We start from the raw sequence: 19042 nt of genomic DNA, 5'->3' as shown, positions 1-19042 counted from the left end.
TTTTTATTCTTCACCCTTTTTCCTTCCTGCCTTTCCTTTTAATTGCCACTTTAATACCCCCACCATGTCTGTTTGTCCATCACGGAGGATTCCCTGTCCCCAAGTATTAACTACTGTAATTCTTCATGACTTCATAAAGGAATTACACAACCATTTTCCAAGCAGTGTTGGTGTTCTGCCAGTCATTCCCCATGTCAACATTTTAATGAGATCTTGCGACTGGTATACAGCACCTAGTACAGAAACTACAGGACGATGAAATCCAGTGATCAGGTGCTAATGACAGCATGGAAACTTCCAACATTTAGGTATAAATTCACATGGGGCTGCCAGCCTTTTTAGCTCAGCATAGAATTGACTCCGGGGAGAGCTGTAAAATAGGTCAAGTAGGTTAAACCCTCTCCAGCTCTGTCACACAATTCCAATAGCTGTACTATTCTATCGCTCTGAAAATCTTACTAGTATGGTTGGTTTTTTCCCCAGATGGTATCCTTTTTTTTCCCCATTTCTTAATCCAGTGATGATTATTAGAAGGAGTGGTCAGGAAAACACTAACATGGATCCAGGCAAGGAGGTGAAAGTGAGGATTTCCATATCTGGATTTATTCAGAAGTGAGGATGACTTTGCTTGAAGCCAGTTTATTGCGCTTGATCTGCATGTAAAATGAACGGAGGGGGAAATGGGATCCTGTCCCGCTAAATAAATGCTAAGATTTTTAAAGGGCATTAAAATGTAAGGTTAAGATTTTAACTGGTGAAAATCTGCTGTTTTATTATGAGTCTTTTGACATGCCTTCTGCCCTCCCTCCCTGTCCCCTCATCCCAACCTGCCCCCAACACACATCCACACCCCTTCCCAGGAGCAGGAGATCACTGACAATTGTATTCTGGTCTCGATTCCTTCACAAAGGAGTCACAGTGCAGTATATGGAGGAGAGCTGGGTCCCCCTGGTGAGACTAGAGCAGAATGCACTAAGGACTTTAAGATTTAATTACGTGCCTTCAGCTGCCTTATTTTTACCTCTACCTTAGTTACTGCCTGTTATGGTGATAGTACTCAGTGGTACAGATCATTATCGCTTTTGACTTCCAAATACATGAAATTGTTTTAGTTTGCCATGATGCATTCTTCCTGAAACTTGTAAATGACCCCTTTACTCACATGCAAAACAGATTTTTATGAAATATTGAAGCTGTGCTATAACCCTTCCAAAACTAGGAAATTCAGAGTTAAGACAAATACTCCACCCTTAGTTCTTTCTGTAGTGTCTAAGTATTGCAACATACATACTGTATAAATATCCTTCTTTGATCCCAGATATTTGGGCCCAGTTTGATCCCAGATATGTAGTGGTGATTCTGGAAGTACTTAAGCTTTATATCTGTTGAAATATAGTAAATGAGATGCAGCGATGGTTGAAGAAGGCTACATAGGGCCCGGGAGGTTGAGTGACAATATGATGATAACTATAGAGAAGGAACTGGCACTAGATTTGATTCAGCATGAGAAATAATTGACAGTGTCATGGGGTCATCCACCACTCTGGCACCATCTGCTGGGTGTTTCAGGAATTAGCTCAGTCCCAGCAGGTGCACCCTGTTGTGGTGGTTGCTCTTCCCTCCCTGCTTCCACCTGCAGACCCATTACGGTTCCTTTCTCTTGGCATCTGCTTCATGGCACAGCCAGGCGGTGTCACCATCCGGTTCCCCTTCCGGGGTGGGGGGAAGGGGCCCAGGCCTGCCCACTACTCTGGGCCCCGGCCCAGGGATCCTGCAAACAGAAACTTCCTGCTGCCTCTTCCTTCCAGCTCACTGTCTCTATTCCTTGCGCCACTTTCCCGTAGCCTCAGTTCCTTCTGCTCCTGCCTCTGGCTCCAGCTCCTTTGCTCTCTTCCCAGGGCCTCGAGTCTGTAAATCCTGGCAGCCTGCCAGGAAGCCAGTCTTCTCCTTGCAGCAGATTCTCTCACTCTGGTCTGCTGATCCAGCCTTATGGGCTGGCTGGGCCCTGATCAGCTGATCCAGCTTTCACCCTAATTGTCTGCAGCTTCTGCCCTAATTGGCTGTTTCCCCTGCAACCACACCTTTGGTTGCCTGCCACTCAGCCTCGCTAGACTGATTTTAATCCTCGCAGAGCCAGTGCGGGTTGGGCGCCCCGTCACAGGCAGGAATAGTAATCTCAAGAGCAGAAGCTCAAAATAAAGGTGGTTGTAGGATGGGAGGTCTTTGACACATGTTAATACAGCATTTAATATGGCAGGGTGTGGAATTTTGCTGCCCCACTTCAGAGACATAGCAGGATCATGCTAAGATGGTTTCACTTATATCTCTGAGACAATACCCAGAGAGTCACAATGGGCACTTGCTCTTCCATCTCCAGAGTTCTCAGAGGGATCCCACCTCCATTTTTCATGTCTTTTTTTTCAATCCAAATCTATATAAAGCAACAAGGAGAGATTGTGAAACAGCATGGACTAAAATGCCAGATGTTTACAGAAGACACCCAGCTGTATGTCTCCTTCACATCAGATACAAATAGCACAGTTTCCCAGCTGTCCTCAACTTGCTTGAGTTCAGCAGTTGGATGCACAGCAGCTGATTGAATCTGAAGCCTGAAAAGACTGAGGTGATGCAAATAGAGTGGGAAGTACTTCAGAGAACTCACCAACTCTCTTAACCTTACCTTCCATTGAGGGCATCTGCCTTCATATTAATACAGTACACAGTGTAAATGTTCACTTTGACTCCTCACTGTTTCTGAATACCTGAATAGCTACAGCCACCCAAAATCCCCTTTTTCCATCTATGGCTGATTAGATGGCACCCCCTTCTGTTTTGTTTGGACTTAGCCACAGTGATCCACAGCGACTTCTGGGTTTGCTTATTGTAATTTTCTGTAACCAGGGACAAAATGCCAACCTTTGTAAAAGCTACTTTTAGTTCAGAGCATAGCAGTCCATCTGCTCTCCAACACAGAATGCCAAGATCACATGACCCCATTTCTCATTCTCTTCTCTGAATGCTGAATTAAAGTCAAGGTTTCAGTCCTTGTTTCAAAGCCATCCTTGGGACAGGACCAAGTTAACTTGGGGACTTCCTAACCCTGTGTGATCAATTATCTGCATCGACAGCTATATTCCACTGGAAAATGGAACTGTCAGACCTAAGAATGGTACCTGGTTGCAAAGAAGATGGAGCTTTCTTAGTGACTGGCCAAAAAAACTGAAACTTGCTCCTTGTCTTCCTTCTGAGTGAAATGCAAAACCTAAGCCTTCCCACAGCATCATGTTTTTAAAAAAAACATTTTTCTTGCATGCCTTCTGGTTTTTAGGGACTTTTTTTCCTTTATTTCTTTTTTTAAAATGTGATATTATTTTGGGTAAGCTCTACAAAAGAGATGGGTTTGGCATTTCATTCTGAAGCTGCTGAGGTTCATGGTTAACAAGATCTCTTCCAGGAGTGAGTTTCAGCTTTGTAGGCAATCCCATCTTAAATCTTTCTATTTTTATAACTCCTTATGTCTTTTCTTTGTTGTCTTGTCCCCCTCACTCACTTCCATTTTCCATCTCTCCCTCCCTTATTTCCGTTTTTTCTCTTGACCCTTTACTGTTTTTTCTGAGCATTCGTCTCCATTTTTCACAAGGTTTTCTGAAATAGGGCAAGCACTGTGGTATCTGTTAGTTGTAGTGTACTCCAGGGTGAGATTTTACAGTAGATGGATTTGCTAGCAGGAATAAATCAGACAGCTTCTGAGCCAGTCACAAGTAGTCTGTGTTTACTCTTTCTAATCTCTTGCTGTACCCACCTCCTAAGCTTGGCCTTGGTATACTCACTTCCCCTTGTCTCATCCATTAAGATCCATGCCTTTCATGTAGGTTTTTTTCCTCTCTTCACCACAGGTGCACTCTGAGAACAGCCTCACTTTTGAATGTCAGTGGGGTTTTTCCTGTTTGTGAAGGATCTCTTAATTCCCTCTTGCCTCACATTCAGACAGCACAAACTGATCACCTGATTCGCAAAAAGAAAAGGAGTACTTGTGGCACCTTAGAGACTAACCAATTTATTTGAGCATAAGCTTTTGTGAGCTACAGCTCACTTCATCGGATGCATTCAGTGGAAAATACAGTGAGGAGATTTATATACACACAGAACATCAAAAAATGGGTGTTTATCATGCACACTGTAAGGAGAGTGAGCTTAAGATGAGCTATTACCAGCAGGAGAGTCGGGGGGGGGAAGAAAACCTTTTTGTGGCTGACTTAGAACAACGCTTCCTCAGCTCTCGTCCCCTAATGCCCCTACTCTACTTGCGCTATATTGATGACATCTTCATCATCTGGACCCATGGAAAAGAAGCCCTTGAGGAATTCCACCAGTATTTCAACAATTTCCATCCCACCATCAATCTCAGCCTGGACCAATCCACACAAGAGATCCACTTCCTGGACAATACGGTGCTAATAAGCGATGGTCACATAAACACCACCCTATACCGGAAACCTACTGACGCCTATTCCTACCTACATGCCTCCAGCTTTCACCCAGACCAGACCACACGATCCATTGTCTACAGCCAAGCTCTATGATACAACCGCATTTGCTCCAACCCCTCAGACAGAGACAAACACCTACAGGATCTCTATCAAGCATTCTTACAACTACAATACCCACCTGCTGAAGTGAAGAAACAGATTGACAGAGCCAGAAGAGTACCCAGAAGTCACCTACTACAGGACAGGCCCAACAAAGAAAATAACAGAACGCCACTAGCCGTCACCTTCAGCCCCCTACTAAAACCTCTCCAACGCATCATCAAGGATCTACAACCTATCCTGAAGGACGACCCATCACTCTCACAAATCTTGGGAGACAGGCCAGTCCTTGCCTACAGACAGCCCCCCAACCTGAAGCAAATACTACCAGCAACCACACACCACACAACAGAACCACTAACCCAGGAACCTATCGTTGAAACAAAGCCTGTTGCCAACTGTGCCCACATATCTATTCAGGGGACACCATCATAGGGCCTAATCACATCAGCCACACTATCAGAGGCTCGTTCACCTGCACATCTACCAATGTGATATATGCCATCATGTGCCAGCAATGCCCCTCTGCCATGTACATTGGTCAAACTGGACAGTCGCTACGTAAAAGAATAAATGGACACAAATCGGATGTCAAGAATTTTAACATTCATAAACCAGTCGGAGAACACTTCAATCTCTCTGGTCACTCGATTCCTGACCTAAAAGTGGCTATTCTTCAACCAAAAAAACTTCAAAAACAGACTCCAAGGAGAGACTGCTGAATTGGAATTAATTTGCAAATTGGATACAATTAACTTGAATAGAGACTGGGAGTGGTTGAGTCTTTACACAAGGTAAAACTATTTCCCCATATTTATTCCCCCCCTCTCAGACGTTCTTGTTAACTGCTGGAAATGACCCTGATTATCACTACAAAAGGTTTTCTCTCCCCTCCCCCCCCCACTGTCCTGCTGGTAATAGCTCATCTTAAATGATCACTCTCCTTACAGTGTGCATGATAAACACCCATTTTTTCATGTTCTGTGTGTATATAAATCTCCTCACTGTATTTTCCACTGAATACATCCGATGAAGTGAGCTATAGCTCACGAAAGCTTATGCTCAAATAAATTGGTTAGTCTCTAAGGTGCCACAAGTACTCCTTTTCTTTTTGCGAATACAGACTAACACGGCTGCTACTCTGAAACCTGATCGCTTGATTGGATATGTTCTCTCCCTCCTCCTACTCCTCACGATATACCTATTTGGAGTACAGCAAATTTGAGTTAGCCAGCTAGCATGATACGTTAATGCCAAAAACATTTCAGTCCATGTAGTGGCTTTACTGCCTTTCTTTTTCTGATAGCTACCATTTGAATTCCACTTGTATGATATATATTACAAACTGTGTCTCCAGAATCCTTTGATAAAATTAAACCTGTGTATGAGATCTGTTATGTGTATGTATACATACAATTAAAGCAACAAAGATAGACGTACAGTATACTAAATTGTGATGATAGATATTGGGATGTATCTTGCTGAGACAGGGTGATGATCTAAGAGGAGTGGGTAGTGAGACATTTCATATGGACTTCTGACTGTACATACATTTCAGATTTATACTATGGGCTAAATTTTCAGTTGTTGGCCACCTCTTTTTTGTGTGCAAAATTGCAAACATGCAAGTACGCTAGTCTTTGCATGCACCCTTTAAATGGTGTAACACCCTTGTTAATTGAAATGTTAGTAATTGCACCCACAAAATCCATTGAGGTCAATGGTGTTTTTGAGTGCAAATGCTAACTCTTACATTCACATTGCTGTTATACTGTTGCAAATGAAATAACAACTGTGCACATGCAAGTGATAGAAATTTTAGTAGGCGTGATCGCCTGCAAGTGCGCCTCTTAACCATAGTGAAGGCTGAATAGAGGCCTAGCTGAAAATCTACTCCACAGCTATTGCATAACTTATTTATACAATGCTTTTTTTAACCACTCATCGATCTAATGGTAGCTTTCACTAACCTCTACTGTGTTTAACTGGCTCGGGGGACAAGAAAGGATTAAATATTGTCAGAGAAGGGAGAGACTTGTGGCTTTTTCCAGGCAGCTATTACATTCAGAGAACATAACGGCCATTCTGGGTCAGACCAAGTGGCCAATGCCAGGTGCCCCAGAGGGAATGAACAGAACAGATATTCATCAAGTGATCCATCTCCTATTGCCCAATTCCAGCTTCTGGCAAATAGAGACTAGGGACACCATCCCTGCCCATCCTGGCTAATCGCCATTGAGGGACCTATCCAACAGATTAACGTACATCAAATTCATCAGCAATGGACTACAAATGAAAAACTGCTGCTGTACTCTAGTAGAGCTGAGTACAATGTTGTTCTCCCCAAGTTATTAACTACTGCCGAGTCAAGTCAAGTTTTAGTTAAGACGCAAAAATCAGTTAGCTTACTGTTTTTTAAATGGCATTGTAAAGAAATCATGGAACTGGACACCAAACTTTAGTCTTCAAAAAATATTTAAAAACAGATTTAAAAGTTTAATAAAAGAAAAGGTATTTGGGGAACAAAACGTTCTTTTTTAGGATTTCCCCTTCCCCCATGTGCATCTGAGTTTCTAAGTATTCAGAGACCTAGATATAGATACTCTCACCTTTCCATTAGCGTGCAGTATTCTCTTCATGATGGTATCTGAGCATCTTTCATTCAGTCAGGTCACAGAACTTTGTTCCAAAACTTTTTACCTTGTTCCAGGTTTCTCCAAAAGGAATTTTTATCACTGTGGCTTTGTGCTTCATTGTTGGATCTAGTTTCTTGCACGCTGCACTTCTGTTCAGATACTCATTACTTGTCATTTTGGTCACCGTCTGTGCACTGATCTCCATCACAGTGGTTTTAAGCCCTCTTTTTGCTTCCACATGCAACATTTTTTTTCTCTTCATCTGTTCCAATATAACTTTCTCCACTCTGTGTATTTAAGTGGGTCTTCGTGCTAAAGACCTAGACTCCTAGAGATACAAAAGCCCTATTAAGTCATCTAATCCATTTCCCTGCAGGTACAATATTGTTCCCTTTAGAGAAGCAGCATAGACTAAACTAAGCACAATACCGTCAGCCAGAAATACCAAAATGCTAATCCTACCTCTGTGACTTATTTGCTGTCTGGTCTTGGACATGTTCCTTTACTCTCTGTGGAGCACTTAACTCTTTTCCCTTTTATAGGCATGGAGCTCTCCTCTCCTCTCTTCAGGCTGAGGGTAGGCAGGATGCAGAAAGATTTTCTATAGTGTCCACATCCTTAAACACTAGCACAGCTCTTTGAAGACTCACTGAGCACTTCCCCCACCACCACCTTTTTTTTTTTTTTTTTTTTGGAAGAGGTGGAAATGGGGGCATGGAGTTCAGAGCAGAGGCTTTGTCCCCATGTCTATGCACCATCTGAAAAATGGGGATAGCAATACTTACCTACTTTGCATGGTGAATTAAGCTTCGATTCTGTAACCCTTTGCTCGAGCTGAGAGTGGTACTTGCATGCAATTAAACCCATTGAGGTCACTGAGACTAATTATGTGAGTGCTATTCAGTACAAGCAAAGATTGCAGAATTGGGTCTTCACTGTGTCTAAAGTGTTTTTATGATATAAAAGTGCTATAGGACTACTTAATAGTATTATAGTTTCTAGTGTTTCCTTTCATAACACAATACTTGAAGGGTTTTTTGTATTGTCTACTTAAGCATTTGATACTCTTGGCCGTGGGGTTTCTCCCAGTCATGCCTTTTGGAAACCCAGGTATGAATCTGTTTTGGAGTTCGAGTTCAGAGCTCAGCTCTTTCATCTTTCCTATGATGAGATGATATTTTGCTCTTTCTCTCCCTCTCTTTTAGTCCTTAATATGCCTTTATGTGTGTATATATTAATAGTTGCCTCCTTGAACAGCTGGAAAGCATTTGCTTAAGGTGTTAGTCTCATTATCCAGTTTGTTTTGTCAGTTTTTGTGAATAAATAAAGGCAGGTGTTTGATTCTGATTAACATTATAGTGTTGGTCTCTTGTAATACCTGACGGTACAAGGAAATCAAATGACACTGTACAGAGCACAAGGAGAGCAGGGCAGCAATTTATCACTTACAGCCCCTCTGCTTGTAAACTTTCTGTGCATCTGTAAAATGCAGGGAGAATATTTGCCATTTTTTCATTGTATACATGTTAGATTAGCAAAATAATGTGTCGTATTTGTATATATGATGCTCACTGGAAGTGTATAATATATATATCTACAGTTGTGTATATATGTATGTAATGAGTTCTCTGTATAAAGAGAGGCAGTGAGAGAGAATGTTAACTATAATGAAGTCATGAACCCAGGCGCCCGCTATAGGCATCTGCAAACACTGGTTACCCTGGCAACAAGTGGAAAGAGGTTGGAGAGGAAAGCTGGAGTAGGTTGTTGCACTGAATTGTTTTCAGCTTGTTTCCTCCTCACTAAAGCAGGGAGATGCTGAAAGGTATGATGTGCCTCTTTCTATTGTGTATGTTATATTATGTATAATAGAGCGCTGTTGGGAAGGGGTACGCAAAAATTTTATCTTATTCAGCTCCATTTTGCTCGGACAGACATGAACTTTTCTGTTTAAATATTAACATAAATGTTCTGTGTTGCAAATCTGTGTTTTCCCATTGTGCTTACAGTTCACAAGTTGCACTACAGTGTTTGAGTGCCAAATAAATCTCTGTACTGTATCTGTCCCATCTTCTGCCCAGGGATGGGTGGCTATTGCATCTCCTCTTAATGTCTTCGAAAACTGATTTTATTTTGAAGCTGGGTTTATAGAACTAACGTTTGAAAATGTACCAGGCTTGTACCAGTACTGTGTAATATAGAAAGATCTAGTTGAACAGGACTAAAAATGAGCTTCTGAACACCTCTAGACTGTGCTGTATCGATTTCCTTGTGCTGTTGTGCTGATGCAGAATATTGTAGCTCATGACTTAGTGGAGTCCTTGCCTCCCTGGGGAAAGTTTTTATAAGAAGAACTAGGACATTATGTTCATCGGGGCTGTAACAGTGTCTTCCACAAAGGCAAGTACCGTGATATTTTCTTCAGAATCTGTTTTAAGTGGATAGGAGAAAATTGAATTGCGTGTGTGTCTTTTTTTGTTTATCCTACAGTCTCTTGCTTTTTCTGTCTGTTCAAGGAGAAGAAATGTAGTGAATAACTCCACATTATATTGAAGTATCATTGGTACAAATTATGACAGGGACATTTGTATATGTATGTGTACACACCTGCGTGCAGTGAGACCACAGGTTAAGTGAATTGTTCTTAGTATTTTGTTTGTAAATTCAGTTTTTAAACTTAGAAAAAAAGATGTCTCTCTCAAGTAACCATGGCACAACACATCATAGTCACAAGAGAATAAAGAATCTCAGCCAATATAGGGGCATAATTCAGTCACTGGGCATTTAACACCTCTGAGAGTCGAGTTATTGATTGATTAACTTGACATTGACTCCTTGTTCTGGTTGTCTGGAGCATTCATTACAATATTATATTAGAAATCGCTGTTTCCAGAAAGGTCTCAATAAAAATTCATATTTAGAGTTATCAGATTTATGTCCTTTCATTTGTATTCTCTTAAGAGTGAAAGGGAGCTGACAAATTAAATCTAATTTTATTCAAGTGAAATCTGATCTTATTCTGTAAAACTAGATATACAAGACATTTTCAAAAGAAATTAATAAAGCAGATTATTGAATATGGGATGGGTACACTGATAGACTATGTATATTTCAAGCTAGCACCATTAGGCTAAAATTTGATTGCTCAGAAGACCCAATCAATCAAGTCACGTGACACAATCTAGTTAGACTCAAAACATAGCAAATCAGTCCAAACAATGAAATACCTTATAATCAAACAAAGCAAATAATCAGCATTAAAGGATAAGTATTCAGTCATTAAGCAATAACACAAATCACAGCTCTTAATGTGAATGAGTGGTAAACTTAAATTAGTTGCTGACTTATTAAGCCCCTGATATGGCTTAGCAGTCAGTTACATGCGATTTCTTCTTAGGATACAGTTTAGTTACAGGATTTACAGCACACTCATATGTAGTATTTTATCTAATGAAAGGAACAGTAGATGGCAAACCTAGGTGAATAAAGACCACTTTATGCTTATCCCAAATTTTTAAAATCTGTCATCTGAGATGTTGCAGCAGCAAGGTGGGATTTGATAGCCTGTCTGTTGTACAGTATAATCCCTCAAAATTGTCATTGTTCTCCTGCTTCTCTTTTGGGGAGGCTGGGCTGTTCCTTCCTCTCTACCTCAGAGTCAGAAGAATTTTTTTTGCAATCATTTGATTCTGGAAGTCTACAGTGTCTAGCCCACAGCTTATCCTCAGAGGCCAGCAGCATAGAGGGCATTCGTCCTGTCTTCAGTCCACTTCAGGGCTGTTGTTCTTTTGGTACACAGCCTCTGGTACTCTTGCTTATTGTTAAACCACACTTACACCTGGTGTAGAGAGAATCCAAGTTAGGAAGTTTGGGAAATAGTAACACAGATGTCTCTCTAACTCTGTTTCTTAAACTAAAAAAGCTGAATTGTGTTTCTTCAGGATCCCTGTAGCTTAAACACTCCATTTTGGTATTGTTTCAGGTTCTTCTTATCTGTTCACACAAAGCGTATTTATATTTGACTGTTATCAAATATATTTTTTTTATCTTTGTCATAGGATATATGTTACCTTTGTTATAATGTTATATGTGCTGCCATACAGGATAAGGTACAGAAGAAGAGCTCTGTGTAACTCAAATGCTTGTCAGTCTCACACCAACAGCAGTTGGTCCAATAAAAGATATTACCTCACCCACCTTATCTCTCTAATATCCTGGGACCAACAACACTGCACAGAGTACGATGCAGGAAGGAATATGGAGTAGAGTGCTGAAATGAGTGAACATATTCCTCTTTTTCAGACCTTTCTGCTTTATGGTTGACGATGAGTGGAGCATCACAGAATACATTCTGACTGTGTTTCACCTGATATCTGAACATTCATATGATGGAATTGTTATAGAATTTTCTGCCTGCAAACTCGTTGATTCTCAGGCTTATACAGACTAGCAGGCATAAGTTTAGGTGACATTTCTTTTTTTCACCAATTAGCATTTGCAAGTGCAATAATTTCATCACCACCCGGCTTGATAAACTTATTCTCACAAACTGTGTTCAAGAAATTTAGGAAATGTAACTCCTTGAAGAATTCTACCTAGATACGGAATCCCAGGTAGCTAGGTATTCCTTTTAATAGAGTTGGCAGGTTGTTCTTCAGCCATAAAACCTTCCTTTCAAACTCCTGCTGCAAAGGCAAGAATCAAGCAGCAGAACCTCAGTGTAACAGATTGTGAGATCTTAGCTACATTGGATGGAGATGGAAAAGTGATTTTCTCATTGCAAAAATACTGTTTTCTCCATAAATGTGGCAAGTTGAAATAGATGTTCCTTGGATAGTAACCATTATCAGTTAGTGAATCTAAGAAAGCTCACAGCTAGCTATTTCAGCCTGTCCTTTCCAGAAAGGACTATGATCAGGGTCTCATGGTAGTCAGTGAAAATTATACTACTCATGTCAAACATGCAGTCCTGGCCTTGGAATCTATATTTACATTCAGTAAAATATTTTTCTAATATAAATTAGCGTGGGTATGTGTGGGGGTTGGGAAGAGAGAAAGAGAGTGTGCAAACCAGTACACACACTATAAGGATTTGAGCTGTACGTGTATATACTTTTGAATGCCAGACTCTGGGAATTTCACAATGCGTTGATCTAAAAAAACGCATTAGTAAAACTACAGTAGATATGTCATAGATTCGTAGATTCATAGATATTAAGGTCAGAAGGGACCATTATGATCATCTAGTCTGACCTCCTGCACAACACAGGCCACAGAATCTCTCTCACCCACCCACTCCTGCAAAAAACCTGTCACCTATGTCTGGGCTATTGAAGTCCTCAAATCATGGTTTAAAGACTTCAGGGAGCAGAGAATCCTCCAGCAAGTGCCCCGTGCCCCATGCTACAGAGGAAGGCGAAAAATCTTCAGGGTCTCTTCCAATCTGCCCTGGAGGAAAATTCCTTCCCGACCCCAAATATGGCGATCCGCTAAACCCGGAGCATATGGGCAAGATTGACCATGTCGCTAAAGTTTGAGCATTTAACTATAATTCTTCGTCTCCAAATAGGATAAGCCAAGCTGCTGCTTCCACTGTGTCTAGATACTCATAATAAATAAACCTTATAGCTTGCTTTAAGGAGGTTTTTAATATAGTATCTATCTTTTGTCACCAATAATCAGATATAAATCTCTTGGATCAGTGCTGGCATGGCACTCCAGCCAACTATTATATCTCTGAATTGTCTGTGTAACGGTGCTTATGACAGGAGTTCCAATCCCCAGGTCTCAGAGGTTGGTGATCACATATACACGTTTAGGGAATTCACTTGGTACATGGATGTGCCTTTGCATATGCGAGAATTATTTATCGCACAGTGTTCCATCCAACTTTTAAAAATGCTATGTTTTTAAAGGCTTCATGAAAATCTGTGCTTTAATTGATGGTACCAAGTGTCAGAATTGTAATATTGCCACTTTAAATTCCCAGTATTTAATTTTCAATCATGGTGTTGTTGAATAGTGGCAGAGTAATGAAATGCCCACCAGTTATAAGATACACACAAAATAATTAGAATTAAGAAAGGGATCAGAAAAATCTCTTAATCTGTGAATTATCTTTTGTTAATGAAGAGGAGGAGGAGCTGGAAGGACCTTTGGAAGGGCTTGGATTTCAGCAGCAAGAGTCCCGACTTTGCCAACAGATGAAAATGGCTACTGTTGCTCCGTCAGCTGAGGCTGCATGCTGGCAAGTGGAATCAGTGACCAGCACAAGCTCAGGACATATCTGTACCCAAGGTAAGAATGTTCCATTCTCCATAGAAGCCAAATGGTCTTTCTTTTGGTTTAATTTGTGAAAGTTTGTTTTAATGAGCAATAAATCCATCTGTAGCAATCTTGTACCCAGCAGGGGCTATGCTTTCCCCAGCCTTCTCTCCATGCCTTCAGTCTTCCAGATTTTATGGACATTCATGGCAATGGCCCAGCTTCCTGGAGAAGTACCTTATAATTCTTCAGTGGCAATTCTCTTTGGCATATGACTTGCATGCTGAATACCCGTGGCAGCATAGCCAAACACAAAGCACCATTGTACCTGGCCCTTACTCTGTAGTCTGTACTGCTTTTAAAATAATAGTCAGTTTAAAAAGTAAAAAGCTTACTGAGATCACCTAAGATCTGCAGTATACCAAATCCAGAGGAGCTTACATGTCTAATCCTTTTGTCACTGCATCAGTTAGGCACTTTCCTAACAGGATTCCTCCACTGTCCCAGATAAATCGGATACAATTTGAAAGCAAAATCGGAAATTCACATTTATTACCTTTATTTTTTCCATGACTCTTCTCTTCTAATTAAACAGCTGGAGTACCTGCCTCGTGGAAAAAGATTTTCAGCAAAATTCAAAGAGAGATTGGACATTTATGTGGATAACAAGAATATTCATAGTTATAACAGTTAATGCTTTTTTTAAAAAAAGGTTTTGGAAGGAATATAAAGCCTCATGCTTCAGGGGTTAAGCCTGTCTCTCTAACTGTTAGGGATTGGGGTAGGGACTGACTTCTTGTTCTGTGTTTGTACAGCACTGAGCACTTTGGGGTGCTGGTCCGTGATTAGGGCTCCTAGGTGCTATAGTAATACAAATATAAATAATAAGATGATACCTACATGGGAATCAGATTATCCTGCGTTTGCCTATTGTAGTGTTTCTTGCACCTTCCTCTGAAGCATCTGGCACTGTCCTCACTTGGAGACAAAATACTATGCTATAGAAGGACCTCAGGTCTGACTGAGAGTGGCAGATCTGATGATCCTCTGCAGTATTAAGGAGACACCAAATTCAGTTTTACATCATTTTATAGGTGATGATGTGTCTGCTTTCCTGTCAGGCATTCGTAAGTGGAGTTCCATTTGGCTCTGATTAAATAGCCCTGCCTAATCCCAATAAAACTGCCCTGGCTTTACAGGTTTCTAGAGCTGAAAGTGTTTAGTTTGAAGAGCAGGAGGTTGGAGTACCTCTTGTTATTGTACCCCTTACAGAGGCTCACATTGTGGGATCAGACTTGCATAATTTGATTTTATTGGTTTGTTGTTTTTGATGGAGTGTTTTTTGTCATCGTTCCATATAGAACGAGTAGCAGTATGGCTGAGAAATCTCTATTGGTCTCTCTCCTCTCTATGGACTAAATAGGTCAGCTAAGAGACAATGTCTTGTACTGATCATTATTACAGAAATATTATTTTAATTTGTATTACTGTAGCTCCTAGGAGTTCTAATCATAGATCAGGGCCCCACAGTGCCTAAGTGCTATGCAAGCACACAACAAAAAGATAGTTTGTACTCCAAAGAGCTTACAGTCTAAGCGTAAGAGAAGACAACAGTTGGATACAGACAAGACAGATGGGGAGAGTACAAAGAAACAGTGAGACAGGAAGATAATGTAGCTGTGCAGATGTTTACAGGGAGCTCCTCCTAAGCGGAAGAGGCAAAATGGAATAAGGTGCTTGTTTGAACAAGCAGACAATGGATGCGGGCACCACTGGCTGATTTGAGGTGGGAGTCAACACCTCAACAGTGAATGAGAGATGATAGGTTGCACAGGGTAGACCATGGGAGTGGTCTTGACAGGCAGCTTAAGTTTGATGCAATAGAGAAGAAGGAGCCTGTGGAGGGCTTCAAAGAGAGGAATGACATGATCAAAGTGATGGTCTAGGACGGGGTGGACAAACTTTTTGGCCCGAGGGCCACATTGGCTTTGCGAAACTGTATGGAGGGCCGGGTAGGGAAGGCTGTGCCTCCCCAAAGAACCTGGCCCCTGCCCCCTCTCTGCCCCCTCCCACTTCCCGCCCCCCTCAGAACCCCTGACCTATCCAACACTCCTTGTCCCCTGACTACCCACTCCCAGGACCCTGGCCCCTAACCACCCTCCAGTATCCCAGCCCCTATCCAACCCCCCCTTCTCCCTGTCCCCTGACTGCCCCAAACCCTATCCACACCCCCACCCCTAACTGCCCCCCGGTACCCCACCCCCATCCAACCTCCCTGTCCACTGACTACCCCGACCTCTATTCACACCCCTGCCCCTAGATAGGCCCCCCCGGGACTCCTACACCTATCCAACTCCTCCTGCTTCCTGTCCCCTGACTGCCCCCTGGAACCCCTTGCCCCTTATCCAACCCCCTCCTTAACATGCTGCTCAGAGCAGCAAAGCCCTGCTGCCTGGCCAGAGCCAGTCATGCGGCCAGAGCACTGGTGGTGCATCACGCTGAGGCTGCAGGGGAGGGGGAACAGCAGGGGTGAGCCTCCCTGGCTGGGAGTTCAGGGGCTGGGCAGGATGGCCCGCAGGCCATAGTTTGCCCACCTCTCGTCTAGGAAAAGTAATTTTGCAGTGGCATTTTGAATGGATGTGAGTAGGGCAAGATTACATTTGCCAAGTATTGTACTTGTCAAGGAAAGCTTGAGATATTGTGTGTCTCAAGAAATGTCACTGCCTTTTTGCTGTTACCTAGAGCATGAACTGCAGAATCCTGAATCGGTTTCTAGCACTTTGCATCTCCTCCTGCTCTTCCATTTCCTTTTCCATTTCTGAGTCTTCATACAAAAATCTTTGCAGTGAAATATATGACTGGCTCAGATGATTTCTTTTTAACTAAGATATTGTTTTCTATCCTGTGACATATGTAAGCATGGAAAACCCCTGAAGTTCTCTTCCTGATTCTTTTCTCCTCAGCCTCCAGTTCCAAGCCAGAAGTCAGTTCCAATTCACATTCCTTGGGAAGCCAGCAGAACAAAGCAGACAGCACCAGAGTAAAAACCCGCATTCTGCCCACTATGCCAAAGCTTTTTATCCCTTCATCTATCACCAAATTTCCACCTGAGATCACTGTCACCCCACCAACACCAACCTTACTTTCTCCAAAGGGCAGCATTTCAGAAGAGACAAAGCAAAAATTAAAGGTAATTCAAGAAAAAGGTCATGTTTGGGTTTTACCTTAATTCTCCCTTTAAAATGAGATTTTTCATGTCATTGGAACAACTTCTCCTGTCCCCAGCTCATCACAGGAGATGAGGTATGATGGTATGAGGCCCTAGCTGCTCCCAAGTGGAGTTACTTTAAGGATTAGTGAAGTGTAGGCTGTAGGTGAGCTCATAGATATCATGGTCCCAGTGCTTGCAGGAGTTCATAGCTACTGCAGTCCTAGCAGTAGTCATGAAAAAGGACGAAGTAGAAATGCAGTCTGATTGGGATATCCCAGCTGTTCCAGTCTGTGTCTTATTATAGAGAGAACTTCAGGAGTACTGGCTGTGAGGAAGCTTACTGATGATTCAGTATTATGGAGCCGCAAGCTGGGACACACAAAGTTTTACAAATAAGGAGACTCATACATGTTGAGGAATAGCAGACATTTGTCTTTGAGCCCTGTGATCGTGGGTTTATTCTAACTATTCAGCAATATATTTCTCTTTTTTCTTTTTTCTTTGGGTCAGTCTGCTATTTTGTCTGCTCAGTCTGCAGCAAATGTAAAGAAGGAGAGTCTTTGTCAGCCAGCATTGGAGATCTTAGAAACCTCAAGCCAAGAGTCCTCACTGGAGAGTGATACTGATGAAGATGACGACTACATGGACATATAAATAGATTGCAGTGGTCATCACCAACAACACCAACCATATAACCATTCTTCTGTTGCCAGCATCTCTGCCAGACAGTACATCTTGCTCTTCGTTGGCATTGTCCTCCAATTAATCTTCATCAGCATTTTGTCATTCACCTCCATTATCTTCACCACCATCACTGCCTCTGTATTGCCTTCAAAAACTTCTCCATTCTACCTATCATGGTGCTTGATGGAAAGAATGATTGGTCACCAGCCAGTTAATTCATCTGGACCAAAACACCACCTTTAAACTCCAGTAAAGCCAGTCTTGTGAGCTGCAAGCATTTCTTTCTACTTGCTCTTGCTTCTCCAAACCAGATCCTTGGGAGCCATTCCAGTGGCTTTTTCTTTAAACCTTCCCTTTAGCTGTCTTTTAGCATTTCTCCCTAGTTGACTTTTCCTCCAGATAATTTAGCAGCCCAGGCTCCTGCTCTGTGTTTCCAGCATCTCCAGCAAAGATGAGTGGAGGGAAGAAGTTGGCAAACCAGCAAAGGTTTCTCCTGCCATCACTGATTTCCTATGCCTTCTGGAGAGAATTGGTGAGTGTTTGGCTTCTTGGCACAGCCACAGGACATGTCAGAAGTTGGCTGGATGACAGATAACCAGGAAGTTGGGTTTCCAATGTGGGCAGAAGTTTTGTCCCTCCCAAATTGTGCTCATTTCACCCTTAAGTGTTAAGTCTAATAAAATATTATTTACCTGAATGTTGGCTCAAAGAACTGGACTGAAGACACATCTTCCAGCATTGTCTTATGGTCCCTTCTCTTCTAATTGCCTTGGACAAGCATTTTGGGCCAGGGGCTAGATGATATTTTTATGGTGATATTGGGGAATGTTATAGATTTCAATACCATTTCAGTCTGTTTTTTACAGAATGACACGAAAAGGTGTTTTTTATCTATCTGAAGAGGGATTGCTCACAGTTATTTATATGGGAAAATAATGGTAACAAACAGCATCTTTTTCTACTGAATGTTAACTTTGTAAAATAATGAATGCAAACCATGCAAAAAATATATACATGCCACATATATAATATGCATACAGCTTGCCATGTTAGATTGCTCTTTGTGTTTGGGGGGAGGTGTGTTTTTGTGCAGTGCGGAGCTTTGTATAAACATTTTTTCTAATAAAGTTAAAATGTACTCACAGTTGCCTCTCTTAACTGCTAGTTGGAAAGAGCAGGACATCTGTTCATCCTCCCATGATTCTGGAAACAGGTGCCCTTTGTGGTTAGAGGAGGGATGCGGGGGGGGGATCCATTATTTTGTAAAGACTGGCCACAAATCCATCTTAAATACACCTGGTCTCACATCTCCATCTCCTCAAGAACTGACCAAGGCCAGTTCAGACAATGTTGCCAAACATGCAGCCACAGGAAACCCTGCTACAAAATCCATTCTAAAATTTTTTCATGACATATCTGGGATATTATTTGTATTATTGTAACACCGAAGAGCCCTCTTAATGGGCCAGGACCCCATTGTGCTGGACGTTGTACAAACACAGAACAAAAAGACAGTCCCTTCCTCAGAGAGCATACAGTCCACTCTTTGAACACTGATGGATAACATAAGGGAAGAGAAGATAGCCCAGTGATGACAATGGCCATATTGAAAGAGTATTTGACTGTACAAACCTGAAATTCATACACTATCATAGCAA

General features: G+C 41.8%; 1 protein-coding gene across 4 annotated transcripts in view; it reads left to right on the top strand.

Moving 5' to 3' along the window:
• The window catches only part of CABIN1 (calcineurin binding protein 1), a 206298-nt gene extending 187770 nt beyond the window's left edge, over nt 1–18528 (top strand). For all 4 annotated transcript variants that reach the window (XM_073312661.1, XM_073312662.1, XM_073312664.1 and 1 more), the window contains exons 36-38: nt 13358–13522; nt 16453–16679; nt 17211–18528. In XM_073312661.1, coding sequence (XP_073168762.1) covers nt 13358–13522; nt 16453–16679; nt 17211–17354 — 536 coding nt within the window. In that variant the 3' untranslated portion in view covers nt 17355–18528. The remainder of the gene's footprint in view (nt 1–13357; nt 13523–16452; nt 16680–17210) is intronic.
• Nucleotides 18529–19042: the final 514 nt, after the last annotated feature.

Source organism: Lepidochelys kempii, chromosome 15, assembly GCF_965140265.1.
Source record: "Lepidochelys kempii isolate rLepKem1 chromosome 15, rLepKem1.hap2, whole genome shotgun sequence".
NCBI classification, from domain to species: Eukaryota; Metazoa; Chordata; order Testudines; family Cheloniidae; genus Lepidochelys; species Lepidochelys kempii.
Note: the sequence above shows the minus strand (reverse complement) of the source record. Positions and strands in the feature narration are given on the sequence as shown.